This window comes from Pipra filicauda, unplaced genomic scaffold, assembly GCF_003945595.2.
Source record: "Pipra filicauda isolate LSUMZ 115617 unplaced genomic scaffold, ASM394559v2 scaffold115_size4368891_pilon, whole genome shotgun sequence".
Lineage (NCBI taxonomy): Eukaryota > Metazoa > Chordata > Aves > Passeriformes > Pipridae > Pipra > Pipra filicauda.
In genome coordinates, this window is record NW_024103607.1 from 1,333,027 (window position 1) to 1,354,527 (window position 21,501).

At 41.8% G+C, this 21,501-nt stretch overlaps 1 protein-coding gene across 1 annotated transcript; it reads right to left on the reverse strand.

The window, feature by feature from the left end:
• Positions 1-1,187: 1,187 nt before the first annotated feature.
• On the reverse strand, positions 1,188-20,468 carry LAMP1 (lysosomal associated membrane protein 1). The gene is made up of 9 exons (XM_027743426.1): positions 20,329-20,468; positions 11,186-11,301; positions 9,950-10,163; positions 9,683-9,844; positions 5,716-5,933; positions 4,138-4,260; positions 3,145-3,214; positions 2,809-2,979; positions 1,188-2,197 (listed from the first exon to the last, which is right to left on the reverse strand). Exons 1-9 carry the CDS (start codon positions 20,363-20,365, stop codon positions 2,058-2,060), a joined length of 1,251 nt encoding a protein of 416 aa, XP_027599227.1. The 5' UTR covers positions 20,366-20,468; the 3' UTR covers positions 1,188-2,057.
• Positions 20,469-21,501: the final 1,033 nt, after the last annotated feature.

The following is a 21,501-nucleotide window of genomic DNA, read 5'->3' on the forward strand; positions in this document are numbered from 1 at the left end:
AACAGGTTAGCAAAGGTATATAGTGCCTTCGGAAAGCTTCATAAAAGAGTTTGGCGTAATAAACACCTGAAGAAAAGCACCAAGATCAGTGTTTACAAAGCCATAGTGTTGTTTACTCTCTTGTATGGTTCCAAATCATGGGTCATCTACCGCCACCACCTGCGTCTCTTAGAACGCTTCCATCAACGCTGTCTCCGTACAATCCTAAACATCCACTGCTCAGATTATGTGACCAACACATCTGTTCTAGAACAAGCAGCAGTCACAAGTATCGAGGCCATGTTAATGAGAACACAGCTGCACTGGGCAGGGCACGTCTCAAGGATGAAGGACCACCGCCTCCCTAAGATCCTGCTCTATGGTGAACTTGCCACCGGCTGCCGCAGAGAGGAGCCCCGAAGAAAAGATACAAGGACTCCCTGAAACATCTCAGCCTTGGCCATATTGATCAACATAACTGGTCTACTCTGGCCTCCAATTGGGAGGTCTGGAGACACACCATCTATAACGCTGCTGATGCCTTTGAGAACACACGCAGGATCACCCTTGAGGAGAAAAGACAACGCAGAAAGAACCGTGCCTCGCAGAATATACCACCTAAGGAGTCTTTCTGTTGTGCCTTCTGCAATCGGATATGTCTGTCTCATATTGGCCTTATTAGCCACCAGTGTGCTTGTAACAAATGTGGATAGAGCCTTTCCCAAATCTTCATTCGTGAAGCCTAGCCATGTCATTTCCAGCCCATTACACTACACACAGCCCTCAGCAGATGTGTTTCCTACTTTGTGGAAAGAGCCTACCTTGAAAATGAAGCACAAAATGTCCTTTGCACAGTCCTTACACTGAGAACCTTACCAGCATTTTCAGGAAGCAATGCTGAGCAGGGTAGACCAGTAGGAGACTGACAAGTCTCAGCAAGTGGTAATGTAATAGAAGAGTTAACTTCTCCAGGCTTCACGTTACTGAAACACAGCTTTGCTTGTTTCCAAGCACAAAGTCCAAAACAAGGGACTGTTCTGAAAACACAGTTAAGGTTCACCTTCGTGCCACAAAGAAAAAACTTACACACTTGTTTAACATAACTCCACACTAAGGATTGTTTGAAGCTTCCCAAGCAGAGCCAAACCTTGACTTCAGCACTTAACAAATGGTCAAATGTTTTAAGAATGATCAGCAATACTAAGAAATACAGAAAAAAAAGTGTCTTTATTAGCATTGTTACAGGCAATGCATACATAAGAACTGATCCTTAAAGTGTACAACCCCCCAGCCAAGTTTAAAGCAAAAGAATCGGCAGATCGAGATCTATATTGTACACATGTGCAGTAACAGGATCTCTCTGAACCTTTCAACAGAATAGACTGAAATCACTTTACAAAAAAAGGTAAATAAAAATAACACCCATTTTAAAAAAGTACCAGCTCTTAACAAGCTGGCATAGCATCAAAAATATCAAACAGGGGAGTTGTCCAATCATAAAGAGTTCCTGTAAGGTTTGAGTATTGCGTCGTTCACACCCTGCATGTGCCAGGCATTGAGTTTAAAGCTTAGTAAAAAATACACACCTAAGAGACAAGGTGAAGTTCAGATTTTAAATTTCAATTTCGTCAGTTGTTACTAAATTTTTTTAAATGCATCATCAGTATAATTAACATCATTGATGGCAGCGGTGCAAAGAATGAACCTTTTCCCTTTGTTAAGAGTTCTGAAATTGAGTCAGTGTGAGTTAGCAACATCCCTCTCTGGAATCTTTAGCTGACATGATCTTATGCCAATTCCAAAAAAGCACCCTTAAAAACTTTTAGCTTGTTTCTAAGTGGGTAAATATTTAAACTAGTTAGCAAAATTAAACACCAGAATTTTCAGAAGTTATTTTTGTGCATAGTTAAATGCTGCAAGATGATTTCACATTTAATAAAGCAGACTTTAAAGAAGCAATTTGCAAGAAAAGATGTTACCTGACAATATCAATCTTAGCTCAGGGGAAATGTGTGGGGTTTTTCTTCCCCAGCCTCTTGCAATTGCTTTTCATCTACACTGGATTTTAGTGCAAGTCATTAAATTGTTTGATATCCAGCATGACTTCTCTTTCTGCCAATCAAGTAGGCAATCAACACAATCAGAACAAGACCAGCAAGGGCTGCACCAACTATTATAGGGATCAGCATGTTATTTTCATCCTGTTGACATTCTTCCACTGAAAAGAGAGGAAAAGATCCACGTTAGGTATTAGTGCACCAACAGATGGCTACATCCAGAACTTCAGGATTCTGCTCTCAGCACATAGATAAAACTAGCTTAAGTGAACTTCTCGCCAACAATGAAAAGGAAGCCAAGTCCACTAACTACGATCATTCAGGATGAAGTCTTTCTTGTACTACCTGTATGCACAATATAGAGTTATACTAATTGTTTCCTCCTCAAAAGCTGTTGCTATTACACACAAGCTTAGCCATCATAAATATCTGTGTTACTCTCCTAAAGCTGTTTTGCTTTAACCATAGTCACAAGGGACAGCTTTGCCCCTTTCATACAACTGTCTGCACACAGTTAAGAGGGAAAACTAGCACTCTTCCTTAACTCTCCTCTGGACCATCAGGAATAAATCTGAGTTATTTCAAAGGTTTTTACATACTTCTCACACTACCCTCAACTCGGACATCCTAATCATCCCCCACAGCATCTGTAGGGGCAGGCAGAGATTAAGCACCCACAAGCTGGTATTTGACCACAGAATATTATATTTATATCAAAGTGTACTTCACAAATCTCAGGTTTGGCAAGAGCTGCCCTATGTAAACCTCTTACCTGGCCCAAATTTGTCTCCATCAATCTTGAAAACCTGGATCTGAACATTAAATACATTGACAAGGGCTTCATCTGTGACCTGCAGATTCTCCTCTGAATTGCACTTGTAAGAGTTCCCTACTGTAGCTCTCAGCCCACTCACACTGTTGTTTGATGCTTCAAAGTTTGGATCTGTGTACGAGAAAGTCTTATGTAAACCTGAAGAGCAGGAGCTGTAAACTCATAGAGCTAAATTTTGATACATTCATCCCCAACATTTCTAACGTTATTTAATACAGGCTACCCTTAATATTTATAGAAGTAGTCACTGAACGCAGACTTCTTAACAATCCTTACTTTTTGCTTCGGAAGGCAGAGTCGTGCTTACATTCACACCTTGCAGGAAGAATTTTTCAGCACTTGCATTCTTTAAAAAAACAAACAAAAAAACCCAAAAGTTGTGATTTAAGGTAATGATATACAACATACACTGTTAACATTCAGGTTTGATTCTGCATGCATTTCGAGAAAGGTTTTCAAAGGGTAATCCAGAACTGGGATTAGCATCCAAAGAAGAGTTTATTAATTGTACTTTAGGAGAGAAAAGCTACAGGAAATAATGCACCTTAGGAAAGATTACGCCAGGGGAAGGGAGGGGGAGGCAGAGGAAGGGGGACTTGTTACCCCTCAAACTGTTGAATTCCACACTGCAGGCATAGTTCTACCCATGCCTTAACCAGCCTACTGCAGTGATCTCAGTACCCCAGAGCTGTGGACAGTCATTCGACAGCAACACATCAAGGTTATCACATTTGATCAATCCCATCAGCACTAAAAGGAGCATGAAGCTCTCTGACAAACACAGTGGATTCAGTCCTCAAGGATACACAGATCCAATACAGTGCTGGGGCAGAGCTGTGGGAAACAGGATTCCCAATCATCATAGGAGACCAGAAGCACAGAGCCCTTCAGCTGTACACAGAATATTGGTGAGGACTTAAATCCAGTTCCAGACTTGTACAATTAGATAAGTTATCTACTTGTCACAGGCTGTTCCCAGTTTGGGCAAGAAGCCTTAGCAGGCAATACAATCTTAAAAAGAAATTCCCATTCCAAACAAACTACTTTTCTGTGTATGCATATGTATATGTGCATACATACATGAACATATTCTTTTCTCACAAAACTTGCCAAGTATAAAACCCATTAAATTCTAGTATTACAACCAAAGGAATTAGTTATTCCCCTTCCTGTAGTTGCATCTTTTTTCCTCTTGTACTTGCCCCAGTTAGTTTTCCCACATGAAAAGTCCTGCAGACCCTGTTACATGCTTTGTGCAGAAATTCTTACCAGTGCAAACTGGAAGATAACCCTTGTTTTCTCAAAAGTCAGATTCAACAAGGCAGATGTACTGTTGCATCTCCCAGAAACACTTGTATTATGTGGTATGAAATTCAGCAAATCCAGACCCATCTGTGAGAGAAGAGGATCAGTTATGACATTTGAAGAGACTAACACATCACCTTACACTCAGTCGATGTGTAGCTGGCTCGTATCACGTGCTCACAGTGTTGTGCTCGCCAGTACCCTACAGACACCTGTGCAGGTTACAGGCTGGTGAGAGCTGCACCCAGTTACCAGGCTGACACAGAGAACTCAGGGCAACTCTGCATGTCTAACAAAGCCTTCTGCAGCTCTGACTGGCTGCAGCCAATAACCTGCTGCTTTCTCCACCGTACACTGCTTTGGTCCTTGCAGCATAAGGAAAAACCTCAAGAGCCACCACACTACACAAGGGTCAAGACACTATAAAATACTGCTTTGACATAATGTAGAAGCAATTAAAGGAACCACCTCTAAGCACAACCATCTTGCATGTCACTTCAGTTCAAAATGCTTTAGCTTTGTCCATGGTACATGATTTTATACTGTCTTGCATCTTCAAAGGGCAGTGGGTTAAGCATACTTCCAAACAATTAAACAGAAACCTTTCAGTAGCTCTTACATGGATCCTCATGTGACTTTGGAAAACCTATTTGCCACCTCCTCAATGGTCATTACACTAGAAATCAGCTGTTCCAGCAGAGCCAGAATGCCATGCTCAGGGAATTTCACACAATTAAGGTGGCTAAAACACAGTTGCCATCATAACCAGCCATTGTATAGCCACACACTAGCTATCAGTGCTCATGATTTTACCTCTCAGTCATCAAAATCATAAATATAATAGTTTTCTTTGCAACACCACTGTTTCCTATTGAGGGTCTTCACCAGTCCCTTTGGGACTTCGGGTTTGTCCATGGGGCTGGCAAGCTGGGCTCTTCATCAAAAGTTGAGGGAAAGAACCTGTGCCAGGGCTAGATTTTAAATAACCCATGTATTTTTAAATATTTTTTTTGGCTATTAAAATCAGCCGTTAAGTAGCTTTTAAGCATTAAATCAAACCCAAACCTCTTCAGTGCTGGTTGGAAGGTAACTAAGTCACAAGCCTGTCCAGTTTTACAGTATTAATTTTCCTTTCTAATAATAGTCATTCCCTGTTTTCATGGAGATGCCTCTGGCTGAATTTGTGTATTTTATTTAACAGTTTAAAAATCTTGTTTAGATAGCAACTTTGATAACAGGATTCCCCCTACTCTTGATAACTTTTACTGCTTCTGTGAAATGGCCACATACACTTCTGGATTCAATAGACAAGTTTAATACTGCTCTTAGTGAATCAAAAATCCTTAACAACCACTTTTAGTAGAACTGTTTGAAATGTCACTAGCCTAGACCAAGTTAAAGCAACTCAAATAGAGGATAATGATAGATGAACACCACAAAGACCTGGGCTTTAAAAAAAAAGGTTAGCTTATAATAATTTACCAAGTCTTCCCCAAAAGAAGGAATCTGAAGGCTTTGAAGAAACAAAAAACCAAAATGTACCTTTTCATCTTTTTTTGGATAGGTGATATTAAGCTGTAAGCCCATGTAGGCAAGTACACAGGTTCCATTTGGACCAGTCACATTGTATTTTCCAACTGCAGGGTTTGGGGGAGATGATGTTGGTGCTGGGCTAGTCGTTGGAACCTGGCTAGTAGTCTGTTTAGGAGTTGTGGACACTACAGTAGTAGTAGAGACCATATCTTCAGCACATTCCGTCTCTGCAGAGAAAGGAAAACAGATATTATTAAACAAAATGAAGCTGTGGGATGATCTACTTTTTTAATCCTCAAGGGAAAGGAAGACAATTCCAAGTAGCTTTTCCTAACCGAAGACAATAGAAGCTCAGAAACACAATGGTAAAACATTACCTAAACACCTGCTGCAAAGTTTGAGACACTTTTAAAGCCTGGGATGTGAAAAAGACACCTCTGCTGTTACTTTACTGAAGTTCATGTCCTTTCATTCATATCCATCATTTCACATTGCTGTCAAATCCAGGTAAATTAGACAGTGCTATGCTGACAGACCCAGCGTTCCTGCTGTGTGCTCACAGCAAGGCTGGCATGCCTACCCCTCACACACTTTGGGCACTCGTGCTAAAAACAGAGAACAGCTTTCCTGCCCACAGTTAAAAGTGGTCTCCCAGAAGATGTGCTCTTCTTCCCCTCCCTCTGTTACACTACCAGTTTGTGAGGACCCTGTATCATTATTTTGGCAATAGCCACAGTAACCTTAAAATAATACTCTGGCTCTTCTGTCCTTAACAAGGGGATTCTAAGACACTGCTGCTGATGGCTATATCCTCTCACATCCATCCTCCCTTTAGTCCCACATGAGGAACCACCCTCCATGAGGGTAATAAGACTGAGTGAAGATGTGCAAGTTGGCCTTTTCATCCAGTTTAGCAGCAACTTCCAAGGGAACAGTGACTGATTTATTTACTCAGAAACACCTGGCAGCAAGATCTTAACTTGATCTGGGAGCCAAGAAGGTTCCTGCATTGAACATCTAAGCCAAAACCAAAGGTCATAACAAAGACATTACTGTAGTAGAGACTTTCGTGTCCCAAGCCAAGGTCATCTCCATGTGTCAGGGATAACAGCTTGCAACTTTATAAGGACAACAGCAGCTGCAACAGCAGCTCTGACTGACTCTGACTCAAAGGGCCTACTTCTAAAATTGAAGGCATACATATCTTGCAGGGATACCTAATAAATAGCCTCTGAACTTAAACAGCAACTTACCTTTTGATTATGGCTCAGAAAGAGAAACTCTAATCACACCTGAAGGTACACACACTCCAACATAGCATGCTTTCCTATTTCTACTCCATTTCTGGAAAGTCAAACAGCAGAGGCAAGATGGATGAATGGAGAAGTGACCCTGTGTTTTGTAGCTTGATACTGGTCTGATCCCAAAACACAGTAATTTCCTAAGAAACTAAAAAGCAGCTGTCTTGGAACTTCAGTATAGAATTTCCCTCTATCTGCAAGACCTCAACACACAGAACCTCATACTCAAGTTGGCAGAGATGGAAACTAAATCACACACAATCACATCAACCACATCAAGTGGAAGCTTAGCCTAGGTGGAGTCTTGATACACTATTTGAATGAACTGATTTACAGCATAGCTTCTAGTGATCTTCAGATCTATCCTGAAAAGTGAGACAAATTCTTATGTCTTTTCTTGACAGTTACAGGAAAGCAGCTGACAAAACTACTAACACAGATAAAATGAAAGCCTCCCTCTCAGAGCTGCAGATAATCACTACCATCACCTCAATCACTAAATTCTAGGTATGCTGATGGAAGTCACCATTTCTAGTGATGCACGGATGCATTGAATAATGACTCTCTTCTTCCCTTCAATGAGCCTTGTCCAGATCACCAGCAGAAATATCCTTTAATTAAAGATTTGCAGAGAAAAAATGTTAAGAGAAAAACCCAGAACTAAAGTTTATCAATAACTAGCTGCCAAAGGCACAAGGGAAGCCTCAAGTCTACAAGAGAGGAAAGAAGGAACAGATCGGGAAGGAACTAAGATTTTGGGGTCAAGAAGATTAAAAAAAAAAGGATAAAGTGAGAATTCTTTACCCATCTGTACTAAAAAAACCCCAAAACACCAAAACCAAAACAGATTTGTTTCAACCAAAACCAAATGTGCACTAGGAATGGCAAAATCAGATCCAAGACTAATAAAAACTTAGGGAAGATGATAATTTAAAGAAAAAGCTGTGCATGGCAGTATGGATAACAGGAATGTGAAAACAACAACAAAACAACAAGAAAAACACACAAAACCTCCCCATTGAACTCAGACCAGTGTCTACCCAAAGATCATAGGAAATCACTTGTTTTTTATGAGGATCAATAGTTTCATCAAGACAGTGATACCACAGGATGAAAAAAAGCAACTTTGAGAATATGATCATGACAAATTAAAGCATTTATGTTTACTTAAAAAAAGAGAAGGAAGCATAGGAATAGAAAACAAAGCAAATGCTGACAAATTTGAGTTCCATAAGAAATACCCTCTAGAAATAATGCAATACTCAATTTTTTTTAACCAGAGGACTATGTAAGAATGGGTAATAGGTGGTCTTAAAAATGTAGTATTACACAGTAGGGAGATTTTATTGAAGTGCCATAGTCTAGTAACCACAGTGGTAGTGGATCAAGGGTTGGACTTGATGATCTCGTAGGTCCTTTCCAACCAGGCTGATTCTATGATTCTAAGTTTTGCAGAAGTTAAAAAACCAGTTTTTCCCAGTATCATGTCTAATGTTCAATCCTGCTGATAAATAACCACTTCTCATGCTTATCCAGTATAAGAACTGGATCAAGATATCATAAGTAAAAAATCAGATAGTTCTGAAAACTGCAGTAATAGAAATCAGAGTTTGAGATTTTTTTAAAGGACGAATGTAGGTCTGCATCTTTACTGCAAACCAGTTCACTGAATGGAAAAAACTGATCAAGAGAACGATAAGCACTGAAATCTGAGCCAGTCACATGAAGCAGCCATAAAAGGAGTCAATGCCAGTGTTACCATGCATCAGGCAAGGTATTTTTCACAGATATGGGACAAAGTAGAGATATTCCCATAGAAGGCACTTGTCCATTGTGTCCATTCCACAGTAGCACCGACTACCCTAGTTTTTAAGACTTGTTTCAACTTAACACGTACATAAATGGGATTAACAGCATAAGAAAAATTCTACATTTCCCAGAGAAGAGGAAAACTTTTTTTGTGCTCCAAAAGCAAGGCAAAGACTTATCGCTCCTTAAGGTAGCACGGGTGATCAGTTTACATGGTTCTTCACATTTGAGGAGTGCTGCCACAAAAGCAAAGGACATGAACACACCATGAAGAGTTTATCTTCTAATCATTATAGCAGTAAAATTCCAAACTGCTTTTCAATACAAACAATCAGGACAAAAAAATCACTTTGTGATTGTGCCTGAAAGAGAAAGAGCCTTACTGTTCCAGTAGACATAAAATCTCCTGTAGGAAGATGTACATATCTGCTCCCTACAGACCAGTTCTCTACTGTCTGCCATTATATCGCTAATTTTCCCCAGAGCACAGAGTAACTAGTTCAAATTACTTTGCTAGAGGCATAATGCTTGGAACTTATCAGATACTTCTTAAACTAAGATCTTGGCCATGTGTCCAGTCAACCTACTGCAGCACGTGTTTACACCCATACTCATCAACAGCAGAAATGTTCCCCAGCACATGTACAATACCCATGGGAAGACAATGCACTATCTTCTAGTCATGGATTCTGATGTTCCTACTGAGAAAACCTGAGGCAGGTCCATTCATTTCAAAAGATGCTGCCATCAGAGCTTCAGATCCACTTTGTATCCACCTAAATATGATTAGTCAGAACGTAAAAAGAAATCACCTATTATTGGAAATATTAGCTTGTCAAGTACATTTTCTATTACAAGATACCTACTGTTCACACTGAAAGTGCCATTTGTGAGATAGGCTTCCAAAGTGACATTGCTAAAAGTAACATTCACACTCTTCATATTGACCTGCTTGGAGTTGATGCATCTGTATTTTGTGCCCATATGTGCCTGAATAATGCTTTTATGTGATACAGTCTTCATGTCTCCTGTAGAAAGATTACATTGCATTAGTATGTAAGAGTATTTAAAGAAACAAGCCAGAATTAGATCTGGAAGAGTTATACTATAACAACAGGAAGTTTTCATTTTACCTGTAGTTGAATTAGGGAATAAAGTTGCATCTGACAGATTGTAGTGGAAAAGTAACTCTTCAACTTGGTACTTATCTGCAGATTCTGAGAAATTCAGGCTTAACGAATGTCCTGCTCCAAAATCCAATACCAGAACTGGATGAGATGCATTATCTTTACCACATGAGCTCTGTGAGTCTACTGTAGCATTTTGTGGAAGAACAAAGTGTACAAACTATGGGGGAGAAAATAAAACACATGTTAAGCTTTTCCTAACTGCTTTTTAAATATCCTATGAAACTGTTACAAACATAGAGCAGACATTAATACATGCTATAAGATGTCTACTTATATACCAGTATACAGCAAGTAGCATGGTACTGGCACTCGGCTTTAAGAATGTAGCTCTCTGAAATTTGAGGACAGAACAGTACATACTCACAGCACTTCATAAGACTTTTTTTCCTCCTAAGATAGCAATATGAATTTGCAAGTACTTCTGTACTAGGTGAATAAAATCTGGCAAACTCCAGACACATGAAAAACTGGACACTTTAAGCTTTGCTTCTTGTAGTACGAATGAGCAAGAAGAAAAGCAAATGGTACACCCTACGTAGTGTAGATATAATACTTTGAGTTTATTACACATTGTGAAGTAATGTGGTCTCTAAAGACCAATACAATGTTTACTGGGAAGTTTTGAGTTTACTATTTACAGTAAGAAACAGACAAAAATGTTATGAAAGCAGTCACCCCTGAGTGCAAACACGTATACCAGTATCAGTAGGATTTCAGATCATCAGCACCACTGAAAAAGTGGATTATGCAATATATTGTAAGCACTGCACTAGTCTATAGATACACTGAAATTCAGAGACTTGCCAAGTGAGAAGCTCACAGATTTCATGTGAGTGTGACCAAGTTCACCAAAAGACAACTGGCATTATTTTTGCCTTTACAGTTCCAGTGAAAGCCATTTTAGTTCTCAATACAACTGGTTTGGAATTTCAGTCACAAAAGTAATTTCACACATATATGGTTTGTGATGGTTTCAGGTGGCTTTAACTCTGTTGTTTAATTAGAAGAAGCATCAGTACAAAAGAAAAGCTGATGCAACATGACTGGGAGGGCAAAAATCTTTGCTGAAGCAGTTTTCCATGCATAAATAGTTGTTGAAAGTTTAAATACTGTGGATGCACAGAAATAACCACACATTTTTATAAACACTAGAGACAAGCAGTAAGATAGCCCCCTTACCTCTTTTTGCCCATGGTTTTTGTACTCCACTGAGAAGGCTACTGTCAAATCAGCAATTATGCAGATCCTACCACTTGAATCTTTCACTTCAAATGAAGAAGAAGCCTGTAAAAAGCCTGTTAAGAATGACAAGTAGTTAACTTGGTATCACATAAATTTTTATTTTTGACCCCAAGGAGACAAATATGTACAACTGTAAATTTTGGGAGTACAACCTCAACATCAGCTGAATTTGGAAACTTGAGCATTAGTGATCTCTGTATTAGCTTTAACATCACTAACACGCAGAGGACAAATTGAACAACTCCTCTATAAAAAGACAAAGCCACTCAAACTGTTGGCATGCTGGGTCCTCAGAGGGTAAGAAAAACATGCGACAAACACCAGTCATACTGCTCAAGGCAGCTACTCAGAGTTCACCCTACACAGCAACTATTTTACAATCTTCAGCCAGACCTGACTTAGTGTATTTGATCCTGCATGCCTACAATACTCGTCCTTCCCCCCACAGCACACCATGCACCCTTCACTCCCACTGTATCAGGACACTCAGCTGTACATGCACTGAATGCAGCATTTAGAAAGCTTGGACTGACTGCAGATGTTTTGAAGGCATTGCCAGAAATAGCATGATAGAGCATGCTACCCTTGCCAGGAGAACTACTTTTTACTGTCATCACGCTCTCTTGCCCTTGAGAGGAGGAAGGGGCCAAGACCTTGACACAGACTGAGGTTATGTTTTCATGGCTAGTTTAAGCTAAACTCAGACGGAGCTGCTGGGAAAAGCAGAGAAAAGCTTTCCCCCACTTGCTTCCCTCCAGCCCCAACACTCAGAGCACACTGAGTACAACTGACCACACTAGCACCGACTTAACAGGGTAAGAACACAGCAAGAGGATCACAGGGTCATCCTTTCTGACTGCAGCATGGACTTGGACCACAAAGAAACTTCACCCATGGGATGTGTTGTGGAGGCTGGATACAGCTGGAAAGCTGGTTATCTTGTACTTGATTTGTGGCAAAGGATAACTGACAGTGCTCCTGTACCTGAAATCATACCACGGTGCTTCCAGGTCTTTAGGGTAGAGCCTTTTATTTTTCCAATTCTCAATTTGTCACCACACAGCCCCCCCCAAAGTGAACTTCACTGCAAAAAGCCTGCACCATTTGCATGGTAGGGCTTTATCAGTCTGCATTTGCAACAACTTTACTCTTGCAGAACAAAACCTGATAAAAAACAGCTGCAAAACATAAACCGCTACTGCAAGCAAATAGGCAAATAAGCTTTAACAAGTCAAACATCTATTCAAGGAGCTAATCCATTCAACTGTTGATAATAGCAAAAAGATTCAGATGAGGGATTATCCATTAGCTAGCTTCCCTCTCTAAGAAACTAAAAAAAAAAAAAAAAATCCTAATTTTAAAACTTTTCACTGCAAAACTATGGTGTGTACAATTGTGTTAAGACAATTACTAGGAAAAGTTGGACTTTTGCAGCTGGACTTTGGTAGAAGGCACATCAGTTGCAGGAAAACATTGGAAACTATTTCTCTGGCACTCATCAAGCATTTCCCTTGTTGCCTTCCCCTTAGCAACAACATATCCTCCCCCAGCACCAATCAGGGCAAAACTTAAGCTGGAATTCATACACTTTACCCAGTTGTTTGAAAAGTCTAGACTTGAAATCAGAGATAGACAGAAGAAAGAAAATGCTTACAAATAGATAGTGTACAAAACTTATTTCAAAGAAAATCTGTCCTACCTTTGCCTTTATGTCCAGCTTAAAATGTTCATTAAGGAACATATATTCATTATTTATTGCAATTCACAGCAGTACTAAAAAGAGTTGATGCTCTTCCACATGGAAGTTTCAATTTGCAAAGTTTCCTTCAATTTGAATTTACATCTGGAACTTGTTTACATTTTACTCAAGCACTTGCTTTCTCAGGAACAAGATGCTTACACTTTCTTGAAGATTCCTAGCATAGCGTAGAAAACAGTGTAGAGGCAAGGAATAAGAGTCCATTGCTCCTTGAACTAACACTATCACTGGAAAAAGTGCTAGCATGGAAACCTTCAGTGTGCATGCCAACTCTCTTGTTTGATAGCTATTAAAAATCTTGACAATTTTAGAGCTAAAATTAATCAAGTAACAGGCAGTAAAAGAACGAAAGATAAAAAAGTTTTTTAAAGAAATGCAGAGGAAAGAAAATACTAAAAAACAATTAAGAAAAATGTTGCTGACATAAAGGAAAATGTGACAGACCTGCCCATTACAGATGATTCAGAGAACAAGAAAAGACAATGCAGAGGTACCAGAAAGCGCTAAATTGAAGACAAGTTCTGGTAATGAAGAGCTGACAAATTACCCTCAGCAAGTTCAAGTAACAAATAAGGGGCATGAACAAACAGTAAAAAACACCACCTGCACAACTATTAGATTTTTGCAAGATTAAGTTCACACCATTATATGAATCCTGATTTAATTAGTGTGGAATAAATGCTTTAAAACCTCACTCCTTCTTAAGAAATGTTCAGCAACCGATGGATTTGCAGTGTCAGTGATGAGACAGACACATCCAGCATGAGAACTGAGCTGTCCTCAAAGCGGCAAGAGAGCTGTTTCACTGCAAGGCAACACGCAGCAGGGTGGTGATCAGAGAGCACTGTGCTGCAGCATCCTCTGCTCACAAAGTCTTGGAGGAACGCAGATGAAACCAAGTGAAACATAAGGGACCACAAACAGTAAGAGCCTACAGTCAAAATGTCAAGAATACAGAAAAGCAAACCTATATTGAATCAATTTATCCTGGGAATATTTCTAATTAAGTTACATAACATATTGCTCAGTTCAATCAGGGCTTATCTACAAGTTGAGAATATTGTTTGTACATCTCATAACAATATCATTCTTTGCTATTTAACACAAAAATGGATACAACTTCCAGACTCTTAACTTCAGGCTTTAAAAGTTCCTCTTAATAAACTGCAGTGCCCTATTTGACAACTATCTGTGGCAGAGCAAGTGCAGTACTGAAGAGCTCCTTGACTTTTCAATAGCAAAAAGTAAGTTTTGTGAGGTGCATTATTCACTTGGTTGAAAACACTACATTATGGATATCTAGTACAGGAATCATCAAAAATGTAGTAACATAAAAGATGTTTCATTTAGTTCGGATGCTTCCTTTGTATTCCACTAGGTCCCAAGAAAAGGCTGCTTATATATTTATTCTAGCTGCACACTTTCAACTAAAAGTCATAAGACAATCTCTCTGTTTATACCTCATTTCTGCAATTACAGTCTCATGCAAGAAAATATTGAAGATAAAACTGCTAAAGCAACACACATTACTTGAATTAAATCCAGCCTCTTCCCTTATCTAACTCAAAAAAATAGTTTATTTATTTTACCTCAGACTGTTAATAAGTCAAACAAAACAAATACTTCCTTGATTGTATAAGAATTTATCTTAAAGAAATCTACTTCATAAAGTTGTTTGTTTTAAACTGAAAACTACAAAGCTAACAAAACAATCTAGCACATCTAAATATAAGCCCTTTTGAATATGGCTCTTAGAATGGCTGGATTCCTCACCTCTTGACCACATAAAGACACTTTCAGCTTTCAACCTTCTTATAACTGAAATCCTGATAGTCAAGCACAGCTACCCTTGGGTTACTCTCCCATATAATGGAAACCTACTAAGGGAGAGAGATGTCCTGTGCTCTAAGAAATATTACTGGCAATTGTTTACACTGTCTGCTTGCAAAGAGGACCTCAGTTACTACAGTTAATGATTTACTTTGTGTCCAGTTTTTATTAGAAACATGGAACGCTGACAATAAGGATCCAAAACACAAAAGCTTCTTCTGTATAATCTGGAGTTTATTACCACAGTCATTTTTTTCTGCATAAGTAAAAACCTCTTCACCATTTTTCTTTCTCCCTCTTGGAATGAAGGACAGCAAGCCATCCACATCCACCTGGTCACATATTCCACATGATCAGTAGTTCAAGCCATACAGATACCCAGGGGATGGGACTGTTTGCAGTTACATTGACTGCCTACAGCACTAGGGAGGTAAACCAGGGCTGCAGCAGGGCCCAGTGTACCCCTCCCCAGAAGCGTTGTGACCGGGGTGCAGAGCACCACACCCACAGCCCGGTCATACAAAGACACCCTGTAATTGCCGTGCAGCAGCTCCCCAGGCAGAGGGTGATTGCTGACAGACGCCAGCCCTGCACAATCTGCTCTACCTGAGCTATAGCACTGATGTGTTGCCCTGCACCTTTGCCCAGGTGTTCCGATGGCACACACAGCTATGCCACTATCTATGGGGCATTAATCCAAGGAGATAAGAAATGCTGGTTCTTATCTAAAGAAGGTTTATTTTCTACTGTACATGTGAAAGGAAGTGGCCAGTAGTTTACTCATTCTGATGGTTTGGAATGATTCTGTCACCTCAGCGCCATTTTGTGAACAAAGTGGTAACCTTAGTCAACACTTTAGACTCCTAAATCTATGCCAGAGAAGAGAATGGAAAAATCCCCGAGGAGTTATGCTCTCCTCTAATGACCTATCTTCTAACGTAAGCACCACTCCCAGAGGGACAACTGGTCCAAGTCCTTTATCAGAAGACTGACTTGAGATCGCTTCCTTAGGATTCAGAACCTTGGGATAGTACAGAAAGAAAAAGAACTTAAAAATAACATATTTTTGGAAAGATCACACTATTTCCTAACCCTAATATTTCAGGAACAAAAGAAAACAGTAAAATCCCTTGACAGACCTGATGTATGAAACACTTTCTGAGAGACAAGATGGTATCATAAAAGGAATTATATTTACTTGTCCACGTCTGATAGACACAGACAACTGAATGCTGGCTATCTGGACAAGGTTGGACTCACTTCAACTGCTGTTGGACACAGTTGAACACACACACAGGTGGGGAAAAGGGGAACAGAGCTTAATCCAAGGATGGATGAGAGTACTTAAGGAGAGAGGAGAACCCACTGCACTCGTGCAGGTGCAGTGCCTGATTATATCGAGTTCCTGATCCAGCTCCACAATATATATATCCTTGCCAGCTAACAAATCCATGCAGTCTCAGATTATGGGTTTGATATTGTTGACTTCCATTAAGGCAGTAAACATTTTGTTTTTCAACTCAAGCTTGCAGATGAATAACCTGTGTCTTTATAAACGAATTTACAAAAGTACAAAGGCATTACAAAGGAAAGGCTACCTAGCAGCTGTACACTTGCTATTTGACCTGAGAATTGCACAACTGCATCAAGTTTTGTCACATGAAGCTTCTCTATGGCTTTCTATCTAGAGGAAGGAAGTCTTTAGGATAGCTCTACAGCAAATGATTACATGAGTGCACTGGTAGGTCTAAACTCCCTTGGCCAGCCCCTTTTCCTCATTCAGACAAGTCCATTCTGCACTTGCTCTGGTTAGTGCTGCTGTACCACACCACAGGACTAACACACATTCTTTAAGGCAGCTGGCAGCTACAAACAATGTTTTGAAAGAAGAAGCACTGTGTGACAATTTAAAGAGAAAGTCTCCCCAGAGGAGAGGATATTGGAAAAAACTATAATGAACTAACTGCCAGAGTAAAACTACTCTCCCAGTCCTCCAAAGAAGCAGATCTTAACTCTATCAAGGAAAGTAACATACTGGTGTTCCCATATTGCACAGAGTGAATTCTGCCTTGTTAAGAAATCAGAAACCACTGAAGTTTAATACAAGAAAACAAAATATACTAACTGTGAACTACTGTGCTCCAGCCTGAACACTGGAGAAGGCACAAGCCAGAGAAGCATCCACTGCACAGAGCTGAACCACATTTGAAACTCTGTACTCTAGTGCCAAGGTGTTCCTAAAACTCTCACACTTGGAATTACAGTAGAAATAGTACTGACAGTCATGTTGCTGTCAAGTGATAGAGAAGGTAAAGAAACTGTTACCCTGAGACTGAAAGGGACACCAGTCTGTCTTGAAATCAGATGCATAAAATTCATGGAACTCTGATTTACCAAACCATAAGGTACATTTTAAATATATGACATAGAATTAAGATAATGCAAGGGAGTGCTCAAAGAGATGGTGTAACTATCAGCACTCACATAACCAAAAGTGTCTCCTGCCAAGCTAAAGAGAATAAATACCAAGAAATCCAAGACTTCTCAAGGAATTTCCAAATAATCATGTCTGACTTGAGAGCAAAGACAAACTTGTAGTTAAACTGCAACAAGCAAAGGCGAGGTGTGCCTCCTTCGTGCTAGAAATAAGTTATTATCTTTAAGACCTAGAAAGGCTTAGAGATAACAGCAGTTAATGTCTCAATAGAACATTAATTTTTGAGTCATATTCCTTGGTACCTAGAGGCATTTCTTCAGTTTATGGTCTGCTACTGATTAGAAAACATCCTAATCACTACAGAACAATCTAGAAATAGATTACGCCAAAACTGAAACTCCTCAGTGAGCCTAAACAGAAACCTATGGAACATATCCCAAAAGTGTTGTGTCAGGGAGCCTGCAGAGTTCTCACACAGCAAGTTAGAAGTAACTTCACTAGTGAGAAAAGCTGCTGAAGTCAAAGGTAAGTAACCTGTCACATGATGACTAGCACACAAATTCAGATCCTTAGAGACTATGTCAACACACTTCAAGTAGCTCTTAAGCAAACACTATGTTAAGGGCAGCATTTGGTAAAAACAATCTTTCAAAAGTCGTTCAACATAAAAGCAGTTACATTTCATGAAAATTGAGTTTTACTCGATCTCAGTTCCATATAGCTACTGATGCCAAAACTGAGAAGAACAATTCAGCACCAAATTACTCATGGGCTGGAATACATTATCAAGTTCCCCTCAACTATCCCATCATTGGTAGCAAGGTTTGAAATTCCCCTTTGGACTAGAGTTGTGCAATAGAAACACATGAATTATGTGTCAATAACTCTGAAATGGCATCACGCTACTTTGACAACCTAATTTTTCCTTCCTCAAATCTCAAGCACTTTGTTATTTACTCACTAACACTGAATCCATGTTTGACTCTAACCTTGCATCTTCAGAAATGTTTTCTCTGACACGTCTGTGGCTCAGTAAGGAAAAAAAATCTGTGGGTGCTCTAGAACTCGGAGAGCACGAGCAGCTCTGCTGGGTTTGGCACACAACCCAACTGACTCATCGTGCTCAACTACAGACAAGCACCGTTTTACTTCATATTTCAAAAAGTAGCAGCCAAGCTTGAGGGGCACTTGTTTTCCCACAGCCCTTCTTCCCTGCATTTACCGCTATACTACCTAAACCTTTTTTTTAATTCCATATGCATGCTTGATGAGGAAATTAATCACAAAATATTTAATGAAATGACACATGAAATATTCAGCTTAGTGTTTGCTGCTCAATGTGAATGGAAAACTGAAACAATAAGTGAGGTGCGGTGAAGTATTCAAGAGGAAAAGATTTCTTTTGTCCCAAAGTCAAGGCATCACCAAACAAGCTTTCACATTTGACTCACTCATACTAATCCTTCAGCCTCCTGTGACCATTACCTTACCTTAATTAGTGTTCACTCAGATGACTAAAAGCCTGCAAATGAGCTAAAAATATCTGAAGACTTCAGCTCATATATTTTCATTATCTTGTATTCTTCTCCCCTCACCTACAACCCAAGCCCCACAGTCTGGCCGAAGATGTTGGAGGCTTGCTGTATTCCAGGAACGGGGTTTGTGGTATTTGAGATACCACAAAATTTTTCCCCAAGACTGCAGAATAAAGTTATGCAAAAACACCGCCCAGCTACTAAGCTACTAGACACTGGTACAGTATCAGTAAATACAGCTATCAGTAAATACTCTGGGGTAAAATAAACCAGTCTGTTGCCTCAGATGCCAACACATTTTACACGCCAGAAAGTGACAAACATAATGCATCGAATGATGTTTGTAAGTGGTGATTAAGCAGGGGAAGGCTACTACAGTCACAGAAAATATTACTTGTGGTACCACTTAAAAACCACACAGGCTGACTATAAGGCAATTCTTCATTGAAGCTGTAATTATATTAAACAAACCACACAAACAACTTCCACCATAACACCAGTTCAACACGTCAGTTGCCAGCCCTAAAAAGCCAGTCAAGGAGCACTGTAAGTCACTACGCTCGCTAGACTGGCTCACAAGAGCTGGATATTTGAACTGCTCAGTGCCCTTTGCAAGTGGCATCTTCTGGGCTCAGTGAAACTGAAGTACTGTCAACAGTAATAAAGATATTTACAACCAAAGAGACATCAGAAGAGACTCAAAGGCTGTCATATTTCAAAAACCATGGCAGATAACCATTCTCAACTGCTGCTTTACTCGGGAAATATTTTTGCCAGCTGCTGAAGAAGTTTCCTTTGCTGCCAAAGCCACATCTCAGAAACCTGAGAGCGCTGTGTGATGTGGCTTTCACGACAAGAAACCAAGAGCAAGGTAGTTATCAGTAAACAAGCAAGACACACTTCCTCCTAAAACAGCCTGACTCCCTTAACAAGCCTCCTCATCAAGGCACTGAAATCTCTCTATTCGAGGCATGTTTCATATTTTACTCAAGATACGGCAGGATGGACACCACCAAGAAAGGGAGCATTACATGCCCTACAGAAAACTGCCACTTCCCAGCAATGACACCAGCAGCTCCCGCGTCCCCACGCCTCGTGAGAGCTGAAGGCGTGTTTCCAGGTTCTTCCCGGAGCGCTGTCCCCAGATCCAACGCAGGTGCTCAGACCAGCGTTGCCGAGCACTGCGCGGTTCAGCCCCGCCAAGCACAGCCGCCGCTGCCGCCTCTCGTTCCGTATTTACCGTTTCCCCCGTACCTCGGGCCCTCACACGGGCCCGGCGCGGGCGGGATGACCCCCCAGCAGGGCGCTGCGCCGGTGACCCCCCCGGAGGCCCAGGACCCCCCTGGTCAATCACCGTCCGGGAATGCCCGCAGCAGGCGGGAGTGAAGCATCTCCAGCCACAGCTGCGCGGCTGCCGCGTCCACCGCCGCCGCCCGGGGGCCGTCCCAGGCCGCGGCGGCGCCCCCCCTGCCCGCCCCTCGCCCGGCGCACTGGCCGCCCGCGCCCCCTACTTCCTTACCGAGCAGGGCGGCCGCCGCCAGCAGCCCCCGCGCCATGTCGGGGCCGGGTGCGGGCGGGAGCAGCGGGAGCGGGGCCGGGCCGCGGGCGGACACGGGCAGGGGGCGGCGGCGGCTCCGCGCTCGGGGCGCTCTGGCGACGGCCCCGACCTGTCATGTGACCGCTGACGTCACTGCACCGCCCACCCATCACGTGACCTGCGCGGGGGTGGGTTGGGGTGGATCTCGCGAGAGCAGGAGGCGGGGATAGGGAGGGAAGGGATAGGGATATAGGCAGGGATAGGGGTGCAGGGATAGGGATAGGGATAGAGAGACAGGGATAGGGGCAGGGATAGAGAGACAGGGATAGGGGCAGGGATAGAGAGACAGGGATAGGGGCAGGGATAGAGAGACAGGGATAGGGATAGGGGCAGGGCAGGGCGGGAGCAGGGAAAGGGTAGGGATAGGGGCAGGAGAAGGGAAGGGGCGGAGCAGGGCCAGGGCCCGGCGCACGCTCCCTGCCTGTGCCCACGGGCGCTCAGCACACAGTGCTGCGGCTCAGCCCAGGGCCCCTCTGGCCACCAGCCCCAACCCGCGGGCCCAGGGCTTCTGAGGGCCCTGTGCCATCGTGGGCTGAAGGACAGTCCCGGCTTGGCCCCGGGCACTGCTGCCCTGGCACAGCCCCCTGCCCACCCCTCCCATGCGGCACAAGGGTCTGGGTGCTTCCTGTGCACTGCTGTGCATCCCAGCCCTGTGACTTGTGTTGGATCAAAGCTGCGAGCATCATCAGGGCACAGGCCAGCCCTACCAGCTCTAGGCATTTAACTGGATTCCAGTGGGGAATGTTGTACAGTCACTGCTGTGTTAAAAAGGGAAGGTGACAGAAGAGGGAGAGTAATGGCTTTGGTGAGCAAGTACAGAACACAGAATCACAGAATTGTTAGGGTCGGAAGGGATCTCTGGAGATCATCCAATCCAACCTGCCTGCCAAGGCAGGGTCACCCAGACCAGTAACACAGGAACATGTCAAAGTGGGTTTGGAATGTCTCCAGAGAGGGAGATTCCATGACCTCCCTGGGGAGCCTGTTCCCATGCTCTGCCACCCTCAACATAAAGAAGTTCTTCGTCATGTTGAAGTGAAACTTCTTGTGTTTTAGTTTATGGCCACTGGTCCTCGTCCTGTCACTTTACAGTAC